The sequence below is a fragment of the Cardiocondyla obscurior genome, linkage group LG07 (genome assembly GCF_019399895.1).
Source record: "Cardiocondyla obscurior isolate alpha-2009 linkage group LG07, Cobs3.1, whole genome shotgun sequence".
Taxonomy (NCBI): domain Eukaryota; kingdom Metazoa; phylum Arthropoda; class Insecta; order Hymenoptera; family Formicidae; genus Cardiocondyla; species Cardiocondyla obscurior.
Genome location: NC_091870.1, coordinates 4125736 through 4142135, shown reverse-complemented (window position 1 = coordinate 4142135; position 16400 = coordinate 4125736). Strand labels below are relative to the sequence as shown.

The 16400-nt window shown below is 38.4% G+C and overlaps 1 protein-coding gene across 1 annotated transcript in view; it reads right to left on the bottom strand.

Moving 5' to 3' along the window:
* Nucleotides 1-266: 266 nt before the first annotated feature.
* The window catches only part of LOC139103867 (uncharacterized), a 50981-nt gene continuing 34847 nt past the window's right edge, over nt 267-16400 (bottom strand). The window contains exons 5-6 of the mRNA XM_070658948.1: nt 915-1023; nt 267-654 (exon numbers count right to left, since the gene is read on the bottom strand). Of these exons, the coding sequence (XP_070515049.1) occupies nt 463-654; nt 915-1023 (301 nt within the window). The 3' untranslated portion in view covers nt 267-462. The remainder of the gene's footprint in view (nt 655-914; nt 1024-16400) is intronic.

Sequence of the window (16400 nt, the reverse complement as noted above, 5' to 3'; positions counted from 1 at the left end):
TCGCGTAGCTTTTCTCGCGTGGCACTACCTGTAGGCTGCAGTTAACAACTGCAGAGCCGGAGCTTTTCGCTTGCTGGAATCCCGAGCTTATCTTGCGCTCGCCGGCGTGCTCGCGCGTCTGGCAGGTTGCCGAGTTTGTGGCGCGTTGATATGCCGGTCGGCGTATCGGTCGCCACAAATACTATTACATTTTTTGCATTAAATCAAAAATAGCATAAGGAATAAAACGGGAATTTTATTATAAGAAAAGTAATTTTTCACGCCTGTAACTGCTAGCGTTAATTTTATTGTCAAAGTTACAGAAGTCAATTTTTGCGAAACTTTATTAAAAGTTTTTTTAACTCGATGACGTTATCAACAAAGGTTTGATAAAAGTATGTTATCGTACATATTTTTTAGAGTTTAAACACGATCGTAAGTGTGGATCAAACTGTAAATGGTACAGCATCATACGGAAAGATGTTACTGACCTATTATTTTCAATAAATCTCCAAGTGTCTTAGTAGACAAAAATTTGTTGAGAATCGGCAGTAAGATATGATTAAGCTCATTAGTGACCATTGTTTCATTCAGAGTCAAAGGGATTAAATTGGAAATTGTCTTGCTCAATAATTCGGACGTTTCTGCATCGTAGTAAAGACCCGTTGCGTTAAACTGCATGTGATGGAAAAGAGAAAGTTTTTAGAAACATAAATTTACTTATTTTATATTTGATATTACAATTTTCTCTCCTACTCTTTCTCTTAAAAAACATTAAAGATGATTAACAAAATATTATTTGCACATGTAGCATATTCTTTTGAGTGAAAATCCACTAACAAAATTATGTGACTAGTTAAGTTACTCAATACATTTATTTTGATATAAAGTGACGCATGACTCTAAAAAATTTATAAAATACATAATTTACTTACGTCCAACGTTTGTAGGTTTACCAGTACTGACAATTGTTTAATTTTTAGATACTGGCCACTCAATGTAAAACTAACATTAGCCTGAACTCTGAAGTCATGCAGGACTGCGCTAAAAGTTGAACATATATATGTAATTTAACATACATATGTAAAATTAATATTTAAAGAATTATTAGGTTGACAATACGAATAAGTATATAGAAAGACACATTTTGGTAAGGTTCCGTTATAATATAAGTTTTTCTCTGCATAAATGCCTGAAAGAGCAAGAGAGTTGCATAATATTGCAAGTACAATTGCAACCAACCAGGAGAGAGAATTTCGCAAGTAAGAACGATATGAGCAAAAGAAGAAATCAGATAGAAAAAGCGAGAGAAAGTCATAACCTATAATTAATAGATAAAAGAATAAGATTAAAGACAGACGGAAGATTGGTAGTGTTGCACCGGGGCCGGTGCACGGGGTCCGTCCTTCGGGATCCGTAAGGGAGGGCGATAGATAATATAGATTTCAATAAATATTTAGAACTTTATTTGATTGCGTTGTTACACTCCTTTCGATTCTCCTGCCTTTTCCTTTGGTCGGTTCGGCGCACGTCCCCGCGTTATCACGCGTCCTCGGCTCCGCAAGGTCTCCTCTTACACGGCACGCGACCGAACTATTATTACCTCACGATCTCGGTTTACAGCACGGACTCTGATGCGACTGCCCGTCCGTGACGGTCCGCGGTTATTTAATAGTGACGCAGGGCCTTGGCGTCATCGAGTTGCAATGCCGAACTTCAGTTGTTCGGCGAATGCAACCCTAGCGATTTCGGCAATAAGTTCTCGCAAATGTTTCTCTTTTTGTTTATTATTATTTAATTGCCTAAGGAGGTTTGCTGATATCGCATCCTCCGATGTTATTTAATTACGAGATACTTATGCCGAAATGCCCTGCGTCATGTTCCGTGTTGTAACGGGGTTTGGGTTACAACAGTAGTAATGAAGAGGAAGGTAAACGGAGAATAATGGAAAAAGAAGATAGCTCTGACAAGAAAACAAACAAGAAGTGTAATAGAGACGAGCAAATGCAAGGAGATCGATAAGAGAGATTAAAAAAAAAGAAGGAAAGAGTGTGATGGCAATGAACGACAAGACTGAAAAGAAGGAACGTATTAGAAAGCCCAGAGAAGAAAGTGTAATAAAAATAGTATAATAATGGAACGAGAAGAAAAAATGGTGGCAACGAAATGCTGCAGAGGATTGATATGATTTTGGAAAAATAGAGTCGGATGAGAAAGATAAATATAAATGAGAAACAAGATGGAAAGAAATATCGACAAAGATAGAAGATAAAATAAGTAAATTAAAGGATAGTGTAAAAATTATAGATAAAGACGTAGGAAGTAAAGAAATAAAACAAGTGAGGAAGAAGATGGAAATTTCGGATAAAAATGTGAGGAAAATAATAGACAATTTAGAAAGAAGGACATAGTGATAATAGAACTGAAAGAAGAGACAAAACAGAAGAAGTGGGATATAGAAAAGATAAAGCAATAGATAGAAAAGAAAATAAAGGTGGAAATGAACATAGATAGTATGTAGAAAATAAGTAGACAGGAAAAAGCTAAAAATATGATAGGATTAAAATGTAGCAAGTGGAGAGTAAAACTGGAGATAATAAAGAATAAAAATAAAGAATGGAAAAATTGAATATACATTAATGACGATTTAACAAGAGAAAAAAGAAAGATACAGAAAGAAATTAGAGAAAAAGCAAAAGATAAGATAAGAGAAAATCCAAGAAAAAATAAAAAAAGGATATAGAAGAATATAGGTTAATAAACAGAAACAGATTTGGACCAAAACAATTGCTTATTTTGTAGAGAGAAAAAAAAGTAATAGTACTAAAATAAAGAAAAAGGGGGAGAGAAGATCGGATATCAAAAAAAGAAAACGGATATTAACAGGGAGAAGAGATTAAAATGATTATTTGGATGTAGTAGGCATAAATAAGATAGGGCAAAGCGGATTGCAATATATAAAAAATGTTTGATATAATACATATAGTAGAAACGTAGACAAAAAAAGAGATGGGAAAAGTTTAGAAAAAAGATATAAAAGTTATAAAATAAAGGCCATATAGAAATAAAAAAAAACAGGAAAAAAGGGTAGAGCTAAGGAAAAGGTAATACTAGTTGTTAAAAAGGGAATATATGATTAATAAAAACAAGGTACAAATAAGCGCCAAGTATAGGCGCGCAAAAAGTGTATTTAAAAATAAATTTTTGAACAAAACCGCTTGAAAAAATTTAGTACCTTTTTACAAAAATTAAACATTACAAACCCATGTAAAACTGTACAAGCGTGGACCTAGAATCGCTCCGAGCCAGTGATACTATCAACTTCGTGAATAATTATTTTAAAAGTTCTATTCGTATGTAGCGAGGGCATAAGTCTCGCCACTAAAGGGTAAGACAAGCCCTGGACGGTATCAGCTCAGGCGGCGCCGGACGCGCCGTACATAGTTCGCCGGACGACTACCGGTTCGACGATGGCGCGCGCCGCCGAGTTGAGAGTGGGGAAACTCCCACTCTCATCTCGGCGGCTATATAAACCGAGCTCGCGACAGAGCGAGCACCTTTCCAGTTCCGATCCTCGGCCCGAACACATCCACCAGATCCTAAAGCTTCGGGCGCTCCTAAAGCCTCCTGTATACTCTCCGACTCGGGCGCTCCCGAGTCGAACCCGGGCGCTCCCGATGAGAGTTTTCCGTTACCTTGGGCGTTCCCAAAACAGAACATATCTCAGGTTCCTGGGAACCTCGGGCGCTCCCGAAACCCCGCTATCGAAGCGACTGGATATTACCGGCGTTCCCAGAGACTCCGGACCACCGAGATTCCCTGGACGGGCGCTCCCGTCTAAGCTCAGGATCTACTGTACGGCATTCAGCCGTCGACACCGCCGCAGTTGGGTGCTCTCGACTGCTGCTGACGTTCAAAGCACTTGATGCTGACACGATCCCCCGGACGGGCGCTCCCGTCCGGCATTATCCGCCGCGCGACAGCCAGTCGGCGGCATCGCCGCAGTCGGGCGCTCTCGACCGCTGCTCTCCGGGTTATCTCGGATAACCTCAGTTTCCCCGACGGGCGCTTCCGTCGGTCTAAGCCATATCTAACGGACGAACACCCACTTCGACGTTTTCTAGAGTCAGTCAGGCGATCCCGAGTGACTTGCGATTCGACCCGAGCCTCCTTTCCCAAGATCCCTGGTTTGTGACAATAAACGGCTTTTCCTCCGCCCGGCCTAACTCTCGCAGTTCCCTTGCTGAGTACCAGCTTGTGCCCTGCACGAACTCTGGTTCCGGCGAGCTTAATTCCGGCAAAACCCGCACGACAGCAGGAAAGTCGCTACCGTTACACGTATAATTTAAATTAAAAGTACTCTCTCCAAAAATAATGAGATTAAGAGGTACAGTAGTGCCTCGCGGCAAGTATAGGCGCAGCGAGGTACTGCCTGCTTCTTATACACGAAACGCTTGAAAAAATCCGTAGACTATCGAATCTTAACAACGACTGAACCGATCGCTTTTTCAATAAATTTATTGTGTAGATAAGGGTCAAATTATATTATAAAAATGTTTTTATGTTTTCGCTACATATTCTATAAACGAAGATATCGTGATATAAAATTTTCTTTTAAGAGTAAAATCAGATTCTAAATCTTATTATCATCATTATTATCGTCGTTAACGCGAAAAACATCGTTTTTGTTTTTGCGCAACTAGATGGTGCGGATTGATTTATCGACTTTGTTTAATATTGACACATAAGGTTAGTGATTGCGTATCAGTGTTAATTTTTAACAATATCGGTAATTTGTAGCTTTCAAAAATACACATTTGAAAATTTATTGAATAAATTTTTGTAACATTTCTCGCAATTTATTCTTAGTTAACAAATAGATAGCTTGTAGAGAAATGCACATATCAAATAACGGTTGTTGCTATTGACACAGAATTTCACATAGCTTGTTTTAAAACTAAACAAAAGTTCAATTGTTTAAACAATTTTTTTACAAAAAAGTTACTCATTGAATTTTGTCGTTGAACATTTCTAAATTCGTATTTCTAAATAGGTTCATTAAATAGCTTGTAATTGATTTATCACGACTCGAGATTCTCGAGAAATCTTTGGCTACGTTCAACAAAAAAAACTGCTTTGCAACTTATAAAAGTAATTTATTAACAAATTGATATATTCTACAAAGACACTCGTTATTAAGTAACGATTGTTGCTTTTAACTCGAGATTTTGGATATTTTGTTTAATGGCTTGTTTACGATAATGGTAGAGTGGATGTGAGGCGATAAAGAGATCAGAAATTTGAATAATTACTTTTTTTTATAATTAACACAGTTTATTATAATTCAAATTAATAATGCACAAAAAAGGCCCTTTTGCGAGGGTTAGGTGCCGAAGCTGTAATTGCACGCAATAAACTTTTTATAAAATTGAACCATTTTATAACGGCTCTTGATACGTCTGGTTAAACGCATAGACAGAATGCTACTGGGGCTCAGTGGACCCTGTGATGGAAAAGTTACTTCTCCTTTTTTAATAGCAAGTGTTGAATTGTAGGAAGACCCGAGTGCATTGGAAATTAAATTTTAATGGAAAGGTAATCTAGCTAGATAAAAGACGTATCTTAGTAAAAGACATGGAGGCCTGATCAAGTGTTTATGAAAAGTAATAAACTCTAATTTCTTGCTATGGCAGAAATATTGCATAGCATTATACAAATAAAGCTTGAAACATTTCATTTCAAACAGGCTGAACAAAGTCATTTCAATTGTTTAATAAATTTTTTTGCAAAAAATTTATTTATAGAATTCGATCGTTGAACGCGACTATGATGTTGTTAAAAAAAGATATGAAAATTGGACACTCGGTCTTGTAGATATTCATTTGTTAACTAACAAAAATATTAATAATGAAAAAAAAACTATACTATGTCATTCACAGCATTATCCAACAATTAAATCTGATGAGTGACTTTTTTTACAAAAAAATTGTTTAAATAATTGAATTGATATTTTTTCGGCCTTTAAGCAAAGTATCTAAAACCCTGAGTCGACAACAATAACTGTTACTTGATAACAAACGTTTCCGTAAAAGATATCAATTTGTTAACTGAGGTAAAGATTTAAAAAAATAAAATAAAGAACATACAATAATATTTTCTTTATATAACCAACAGAAAGTCATTCCAATTGTTTAAACAATTTTTTTTACAAAGAAGTCACTCATCGGATTTAGTCGTCAGACAAAGCGAAAATGTTAAAAAAAAATTTGAAAAATTGGACATTCGGTCTTGGAGATGATATTCATTTGTTAACTAACAAAAATGATAATATTGAATAAAAAATTATACTGTGTCATTCACATCTTAATTCGACGATTAAATTTAAAACGATTATTAGCAAAAAAAAATTGTTTAAACAATTAAAATAATTTTTTTCGGCTTTTAAACAAAGTATTTAAAATCGCAAGTTGAAAGCAACAATCGTTTTTTATTTGATATTGTAACGAGGTCCTGTTTTACCTCGCGGTTTCGGTGTCGGATTACCGACCCGATTTACATACCGACTCGCGGAAACTTTGGCGGTATCGGCAAGATAACGAGCCATCGCGCCGGCGCGGTCGGCTTGGTAACGGGCTTGTTTGCGGGTTTCGTGACAGTCTTATAAAGACCAAAGACTACAATCCATCAGTTTTCCGCCCTTGGGAAAGTGCACGACGATGACGACGTGCGTGTAAGCCGACACCGGCAAAAGAGTGTCATCAATTTTCCGCCCACGAGGGAGGACCCATTGATTTTCCGCCAGTGAAGATCCATCGATTTTCCGCCCGTGAGGATAATTGATTTTCCGCCTGGTGGGATCGATCACGGCGAGGGAGAGTGACCGATTAGTGACTGAGCATCGTACCGTGAGTGCCCGTTTTGTGACGGAGAACCGGAATTTTTCTTGATCACAAGGAATTAATTATTTTTTGCATACAGGTTCCAGCCAGGGGCTGGACCAGGACCGAACGGGGACGAGATTTTGGAGGGAAGCAGGGGAAGCTTGCGAGCGCCACGTACCAAGCACGTGATCGGCAGGCCGAGCGCAGGTGCCGGCACGAGGACTGCAACGTGCAGAGTTAAGGACGGCGACGACGGTCATCACCTCGCCGTAGGATCATACCGGGAATATCCTGGTGCACTGAGCCCTCGGGAAACTTGCTGTACTTTGGGGTGCTGTGTTCGCCGCGTCGAGAGACGTCGCATCGCAGCCGGTCACCGCGTGGAAGCAGCATGCGGCGAATACGTTAAGAACTTTGCGTGTGTAGAGCCTCGGGGTAAGGGGGGTCTCGTGTAGAAATTTGCGCGTGCTACGGTACGTTTCGTGTGCGTGATAGGAAGATTTTCGGCTTTTTCGAGTTATAAGTTTGTATCGAGAAATATATTTACTTTTTTTTGTAACAGAGCGCCGCAAGGCTTGTATACCGTGGAGAGAGTTGCGTTCCGAGCGTTTTTGGCATTCCGTCGATTGTTTTTGCGTGCGTTTGTAAGTTGGTTGCGTTGCGTGTATATAGTTCGCGTTCCCTAGGATAATTTGGCGTCGTGATAGGCATTGCGAGCCTTCTGTATTACCGCCGTTGCGTTTTGTTAATTCGTTGCGTCGTGAAGTTTATAACATTGTCGTATATTGTGACCCAACGGGCAGCGACACGATTCGTGACTTACTTCTAGAATCTCGTTGTGACATTTATACCATCGTCGTACATTGTGACCCAACGGGCAGTGACGACTTGAATTCGGGATATCGTACCGAAAATCACTTTGTGCTAACTGAGCGAGCCGGGAAAATTTGTTTGAAGTTGCCGGTTCATCCCCGTTTATAGTTCCGGTAACTATCTTCGTTTGTTTTTTTTCTTTTGGTTTATTAAATTTTGCACAATATAACGATCGTTTTTGTAGAATATATTATTTAAGGTTTAAAGATTTTACAAGGCACTACCGTACCTCTTAATACGCAATCACTAATATAAGCACTTCTTACCTATTTGCCTTGGCGCGCCGCCATGGTGAACCACTGAGTGGAGACAACCAATAAGAGCGTAGTTTATTCCTCTCGCTCGCTTGAGATACTGACTTTCGATACTCTCTTGCAATACTTGTAACAAAACGTTTCCTGACCGCTCAGCGATACTTTTTATACTGTAATCTCTTGATCGAAATATAATAAGATGATTGTAAACTGTCCGAGTAAAAATCTAGTAGTGTAGTGCCTTTCAGTACCTACACCAATGTAGCAACTAGCGCTCACAGCTACACTCCGAACTTGCAAACATGCTTGTTACACATGTGAATATACGAACGAATGCGAACCTTATAACTCTCTTTTGTTATTTTCGACGATTGTATTAATTAGAATGTATCGTTACTTATCATTACGCTCCCAAATTGTACAATCGTACATTTTATTAAAGATAGTATTGTGGATAGTAAGATTTATATAATTAGTTACACCTATTCTTCCATAATTGGTATTCATCTTACACTAAATTAATTTTTAACGCCATCTGTTGACGAAAAAACGAAAAGAACATCGGACTGAACGACGACGACAATAATAATGATGATGACAACGACGTTTCTTATTCTTATTTTACTCTTAAAAGAAAAATTTGTATCGCGATATCTCTGATTGTAGAATATGTAGCGAAGAAAAAAAAACAATGGCTCGTATTCTGAGCTCACTTTTAAAGTCGCCTTTAACTAAAGGTGCCTCTAAAAGTGGTTTTATAAAAGTGGTGATGTTCTGAGCTCACACTTAGAAACACCTTTAAAAGTGACAGTCACTTTTAGCCTAAATGTGCACTTTTATATTGAAAAAGCTATTCTGAACCCACTTTTATAACACATTTATAGGCCTTCGCTAAATGTGCCATTAAATGTGGTCTGTAGCACATTTTGCGGTACATTTAGCGAAAATCCAATATGGCAGCACCCATACAATTTGACAGGTGGGTCCGTATCGCGACTTGACTAATTAGTAGTGACGTTAATTAACTAAATTTATTTAGAAAAAGGAGATACGCGAAGTTTTTAGGAGTAAACGAAACTCCATATAGCAAAATTTATCAAATTAGAACAATAAAAAAAAAAAATTTAATGAAAATGCGCGTATATACAAAAGGTACCTTCAACCTATCGTGAGTGTCGTAAATATAGTTCGTGATCGTGATCCGCGAAATTTTTGAAATAAACTCGTTTGAAAGAGTGACAGCAAACGTGACGTATTTTTTTCAACTTAACATTTTAAACTTTTTTTATGCCAAATAATATTATATGGCCAATATTCATAGTCCGTCCTTATTTTAAAGATTGTTTTAAGTAGTTTTATTTGGTTTTAAACCAATTACAGAATCGTATCATCGTCTTAAGACATTGTTTAAAATAATTTTGAAATAAGAAGTAACTATGAATACCGGTCTATAATAAGATATTTATTCCAGTAAAATTTTAAGACGAGCATATTCATAGTTCCAAAGTTTTAAAGAAATAAAAGTCATATTTTCTCATAATTCATCACTTTTCACATTTTTACACAGCTTAATATCGACCCATCATTTAAAAAATAGAAAAAAAAACAAGAATTTTTGCCGTTACTTTTTATAATAAACGGAAAGTTTGACAAAAATATCCGTTAATTAAAGAATGTGTACGTTTTTTGATTGCGTTTGAGAAATAAAAATTAACTGGTACACATAAATGTACCTCTATCTTAAAGGCGCCTCTAAATGTGTGCTTAGAATACGGACGACTTTAGCAGCACGCCTCTAAAGTTAATCACACATTTAGAGACGCCTTTATAAAAGCGCCTCTAAAAGTGAGCTCAGAATACGGGCCAATCTGTTTAAAGATTACGTAATAGTAATTTATAGGTCCGCCACGGGGCAGCACCTCGTGGCCGATCGCTCCAGATCGATATCGATTCGGCGTTCGATTATCGACTGCGATTCTCAAAGTCGATACCGTCTCGCGTTTTTTCTTGTTAATCATTGTACAAAATTCACAGTGTGTGCCTCGTGTGCTTCTCTCGTGCAGTTTTCGTTATCAAGTCTTCACTCAGCGTTAATCATCTAGTTTGACTCATCTCTTTGACTCACTCAAAGCAAAACAAGGATCTGTTGACACTCACCTCGTGTGCAACTTAAGGAAAATCACCGGTCTGCACACGGCGTGGTAAGCCTCGTGCTCTATTGTCTGGCAGCTTACTCAAATGCGTAGCCCATATCGAAAGAGAGAGAGAGGAGGGGGAGGGAGAGGGAGGGGGAGGGAGGAAGGGAGGAAAAGAGGGAAAGAGGGAGAGCGGGAGAGAGGAAGAGAGGAAGAGAATCGGAAACTAAAAGACTAGAGGAAAGTCGAAGGGATCATCCCGGTATCACATGCTGACAAATTAATTATTTAAATTATTAAACTGTGGGAATAAAACTTTAAAATTCAACAAAATTAAATACCGATTCTATTTTTAGAACAACAATAAGTAATTGTCACCGGGGGGACCGAGCCGGGTTAGCTATATAAAATAGTTGATTTTTTCTGTTATTATCGGGGACCGAGCTGAATAAGTTATATGATTTTTTCGATCGAATATTGACGGGAAAACAGTTACTAATTAGCTATATTTAATTATTGATTTTAAAATACCCTTCCTTCTTGATTTTGAAAGAGGTGGTAAACCAAGTGTTTAGCGGGGTCAAGGGGATGCACATCCTATAAAAGAGCGTGCGAAGAAGCGCGAGCGATTATTTGATCATTTGGATCAGTTGATCATTTGAACATTAGAATTATCATTGAGAGTTATTAAATAAAGCGGTTGATGGTCAGAAAAAGTTTGACTGATTCCGATTGAGTTTTGAGGAATAATTGAGCGAGAGAACTAAGGAAATTGAGCTAAAGATTTTGAAAGATCGAGAGTTGAAATTCCATTGAAAATTGTGAGAGATTTAATATTTTAATTTGAAATTTAAGGTAAATATTTTAATTCTAAATAAATTGTTATTGTTATTTTAATTTCAATATTTTATTTTGAATAAATTTGATTTTGGTGTCGGACTTTAAATTGAAGGAAGTTGAGTTAATTTGATATTAGTTATTATTTATTGTGGTACTCCTTGGAGGTGTTTCTGTAGAACATCGCGAACGAACAGTGTCGCGTTTGATTTGGTCGCGTTTTTATGAAGCGCGTGCAGAAAGATTTCCAGAGATTTTCTGCTGCCGTCGCTAAGCAAATAAACTAAGATTTTGAAATTTTTTGTTAATGAAGAAACGTGCCGGTAAACGAATTTAGATTAAACGACTCCGATACCAAGTCAAAAGAGCCCTTGAAACGAAACAAAATCCTTTCTCCCTAATCCAGAAATTAAATCAAATTATTGAATTTATTAAACCAAAGTATAAATTAATTCCGATTGATTTCCAGATCAATTATCCGAATTTTAATAATATTCTTAAAACAGATCCGCGTTTTGTGATTTATAGAAATCTTTATCTTTTCGGTACAGACGATTAAAAATTAATTTCACAATCCTTGTTCGGTCCCGAGTAAAATTCTTAAATAAATTGACTCAAAAACGGACTAAATAATTACGTTTATCAGGACGTGACATCGGCTTAAACTACGGGAGAAAGTAAGCGTAAAATAGTCACGTAAGGAACACGCCGATGACATGGCTGCCCGGCACGTGGCAAGCCCGCGCCTGAGCGACGACGGCACCTTTGAGTGAGCTCGTGATTACTCGGGATGCGGCCATTTTTGCAGATCTGCGGAAGCACAGCGACGGCACAACATGTGAGCTCGCTGGATCTCGCCGGCCGCAGGCAGAAAGCAAAGGTAGTTTGTGGAACATCGCGTTAGGTTAAAAGTCATATGTACAAGCGCTGTTGCCGGGACTGCACAAGGTCACGATAAAGAAAGAAAATCTGTACATCTAGGAATATTATAATTGTGTAATATTTGTCTCAAATGCTTTTCTCTTCTCCCAAGCAGGGGAAGGATTTTTATGCCTAAAATAAATTTCTTGTTGTTGCCTAAATTAAGTATTTTATTATATTACACTCTTGGTATACATCCTGCCATCCATCATATTAAAGTAGAATCAACTCTTGTATTATTTAAAATTGTTAGAATTTATGCTTGTTATTAAAGTTACAAACACACTCTAATAATATAAATTGACCCCAAGCTACACAATGAACCTTGTTTTAAAACGATCAGTACAACCATTATTGAGAATTTATTATTGACAAATTTTCTGAAGCGGTGTTTGGTGTAAGAGAATCTCGGTAGTACGCTGCGCCTATATTTAGCGCGAGATACTACCGTGCCTCTATATAAGGTTAAGTGAATAAGAAGTAAAAGAAATAAAGGAGTATTAATGATAGAAGAAAAGGGAAATCTGAAATCTAATACTTGCAGTTTATTTGAAAGACAATATAGAAATACGTTGAAAATACAAAAGAGTCACGTTAAAACAAAGTAAAGGAAATCAGATAATTATGGAAAAAGATTTCAATACTAAAATAGAAAGAGACGAAGGGACTGAATTGAAAGAAGAAGGGCTAACAGAGACAAAAAACAAATTTATAAATAAAGAAGAAGAAGAGGTTCTGCAATGGACCAAAAGTAATGGCATGTTTAAACGCAATGGAAGTTGCGAGGGAGATGAGCAGGGAGAATACACGAATATATGTATGAGCGAGAGAGTGTACAGTAATTGAATACCTAATAACAAACAAAAAAAGAAAAGAAGTAATTAGTGAAATAAAAATTGCAGAGAAAACGAAATCAGACCATGTGTCGATATAAGTCAAGTTCAAAAAATTTCTTAAAAAAAATAAGAAAAAAAAAAGATTGAAATAATAAATTGATCAGAAGAAGGAAAGAAGAGTTGTAGAAAAGCATTAAAGGAAGAAGTAAAGTATAGAGGAAACAATTGAGTCAAACATAAAAAAGCGATACAAAAGTCAATAATTAAAAAAAAAATAAAACATAGAAAAATTGAGAATAAATGATGAGATGAAAAATGTAAGAAAATGAATAGAACAATGAAAACAGCAAAAAAAGTAAAAAAAAAGGAAAAAAAATAGAAGCATATATTTAAAAACAACAAAAGATTATAGAAATAGTAAAACTTAAAGAGATAAAATGTAGTGATAGCTTAATTGAGGAGATGGTAACTGATAAAAGCAAAAAGAAATTCTGGCAGGCGATAAATAAGGATAAAAGAAAAAGAACGGAACTTGATGACAAAATTACAAGAAAAAATTGGCTAACTCACTTGCAACGAGGTACCAGCGGGCACCTCGTTCCGGCAAACAGCAGCTGACCCGCCGAACCGACTATCACACAGCGAGCACAGGGGCGCGGTGAGCCCCAACCCTTTTTAATCGCTCACGAAATTAAACATGCGGCTAAATCTTCGCGGGCTTAGTCAACCGAACACACCATCTGTATCGCGCGTATTAACAGACTCGCACCGAGCGCTGCGATGCCGACCCTCGGTAGCCCGGGCACCCCGGGCCACGGATCGTAGATATAAAAAGGCAGGATCCGGAGCGATCAGAGAGTTCTCCGAACTACTGAGTACCGTACCGGTTCTCCGCTCGGTAAAGCTACCTAGAAAATCCAGTGCCGCTTCAGTACAGGGGTTAAGTGTTCTCGGCCTCTATCAAGGATTCTTGGCCGCGACTCGACTTCTTCTCGCTGCTTCCGGGACCAAAAAACCATACCGATAGTCGGGGGGTAAACCGTGCTTTGTTTCCACCGAGCGTTGTCGGTCTATCGGTGGCCCAAAGCCACGAAGTCGCTCTCAAACGCCTGGCCGGTTTCCTCGGACGCGGCGCGATCCCGGGGTGGAGTGTACTTCTACTCTGCCGAGCGTTCTCGGTGATCGCAGTCCGCGCTTCCGCCTCCTAACTTGCGTCTCCTTAAGGGGCCCCATAAAAGATCCGCCATTACCAAAGGCCCGTGTGCCGAATTAACACGCCACCCGGGACATTTATAAACACCACGTCACGACACGTCGCGCAATTTCCAACGCTTTACGTGCGACGCGTGATCCGCCACACGCGGGCTCAGCGGTCCCGACGCGCCTTGTATATAAATTGTAAAAAGACACAGTACGACCGTAATAAATACATGTAAATAGCACCCGCGTTTAGATGTTTTTGCTCTTCTCGCCAACACCCCGACCGGACCCCGCTTCACGCGACGACACACCGACCGCCGCAGCAAGTCGCTAGACCGTGTCCGGCCGCTCTAAAAAGACGGGGTGTTACACACTTTAAGCAATAATTTGGAGCAAAGAAAAAGGAGAAAAGAAAGGGATATAGATAGAAAAGCTAAAAGAAACAAGAAATAAAAGAACTAGAAATAAAGAGAGAAGAAATGGAGAAATGTATAGCAAAACTAAAAAGAAAGAAAGCAACAGGGCTCAACAATATATGTGATAAAGCATTGATCAAAGAAAACGAGATAAATTTGGATAAAGAAGACAGAGAGAGTGTTACTGATTTTCTAGAAAGGGAATAAGACCAAAACAAGTGTTACGTCCACGCTCTTTTAATTTCTTTCTTTTCGGAACATTCTGAATCCACAGAGATGACTAACAATAAATAAAAGGTCAAGTGGATTGTTTTTAAGAAAAGAGTCATAACAACGGAAAATTCGGAAAAATGAATCAGACTGCCCTACGATAAGCGGTGCGCACGGCACCCGTAAACAACGCCCTTTTGAATCATATAAAAAGCGCGAGCGGGCGGAACATTCATTCATTCTAAAAAAGTCTCTTGATACCTGGCATTATTTTAACCGCGATTCGTGAGTGCTCTAAACCGAAGGAAGAAACAACCGATCCGCTAGCCGCTCAAACCAGCCGATCCACGAGCTGCTCAAATCCGCCGAACTTCCACCGGAATCACGAATCTACTGCTCCGCCAGAGGAACGTTTGACACTATAAACTTCGCCTGTTTATTAACCCGCCTAAGTAGTAAGTCTGATTCTCACTTTTTTCGAGTTTCCGTAAAACAATTATTAAATCGATTCGCTCATTTATAGTGAGCCGAACTTGTCCACGCACTTCCGCTGACTCTGATAAGAATACGTCGGAATACGACTACTTACTTACTGAATTAAAGAGAAAACTTCCCATGCCATGCGGCGGAAGTTACAATTGTAAAGTGTGCTACCCCGAGCTCCGATTGTACGCGGATTATTGCGAGGCCCAAGGCCCATCGTTTTCTCCATCGCCGATCGCGTCACCTCACCGCCTTCCCTCGTTTGCTTCTAATATTCCTCCTCCGGTTCCTCTCCCGAGTTTTTCCCATTCTTTTTCCTCTCCATTCGCAGCTCTACCTAATTCCAGTTACCGACATTTCCTCGACAAGATAGCCGATAAATACCCTCACCCGCCTCAAGAAACTCCGGAACCTCAATCCTTCCCTCCTCCAGCTTTTAAAACAGAATACAACCTTTCTGACAACGATCCTGTCATGTTTGTTTATCATCCTAAACATCAAACTTCTTTCATTCTTCCTGAATCACACCTGCCTACCTTTTTCTCTCCTCCTGTTCCTTAAAGTCATCTTTGTGGATACTAATTTTAATTAATTAAAAAGTTGTATACGGATTATATTGTAACTTTAAGAAATATATTTTGTTTTTGTTTTTTTTATAATTCTGCCTTCTCAGATTATTTTAGTTATAAGTCGCACCGGCCCCATCCCTGATAATAGGTGATACTTTTATCACCTTATCAAAATTAGCGGCCACCGGTCACGCAGCTTAGATAAGACGTCATATTGTCTCTCGAGGCATTGACTCTTGTCGTAGCTTTCGGTGTGAACGGTATCTCGAGTACACTATTTGCTGTGTATCTCGAGATTATAAGGTCAAGTTACCCAGACCTGCCTCATCCTTTCCTCCTATCTTTAATAATCAACGGCCTGGACGTAACACAAGTAACTATAGAGATGTTACAGTAATGGAAACAGAATATAGGATTTTTGCGGAGATTCTGAGAAAAAGGTTTAAAGAAAAGACAGAAGAAAAAAATGTACTAGAAAACACTCAGATGGGATTCAGAAAAAACAAAGGAATAATTGACGCTATTTAGGCACTAAAAACGGCAATAAGAGAAAGAATAAAATTTACAAAAATGAAAAATATACGTGTTTCTGTATCACTGAATCACTGAATCACTTTTAAACAAGAAAAAAGGAAGGAGTCACTTAATTATTTATTAACAAAACAATACACAGACTTGCCGTCGCGCGCGGACGGAAGCTTTATAATCGAATAGCGGTAGCACGCTAAAATGCCAGAATTGTAGCGAGTTTGCGAGATTCGCGGTTATGCAACGCAGTTGTACGCGTATTAAACAAATGAAGCGGC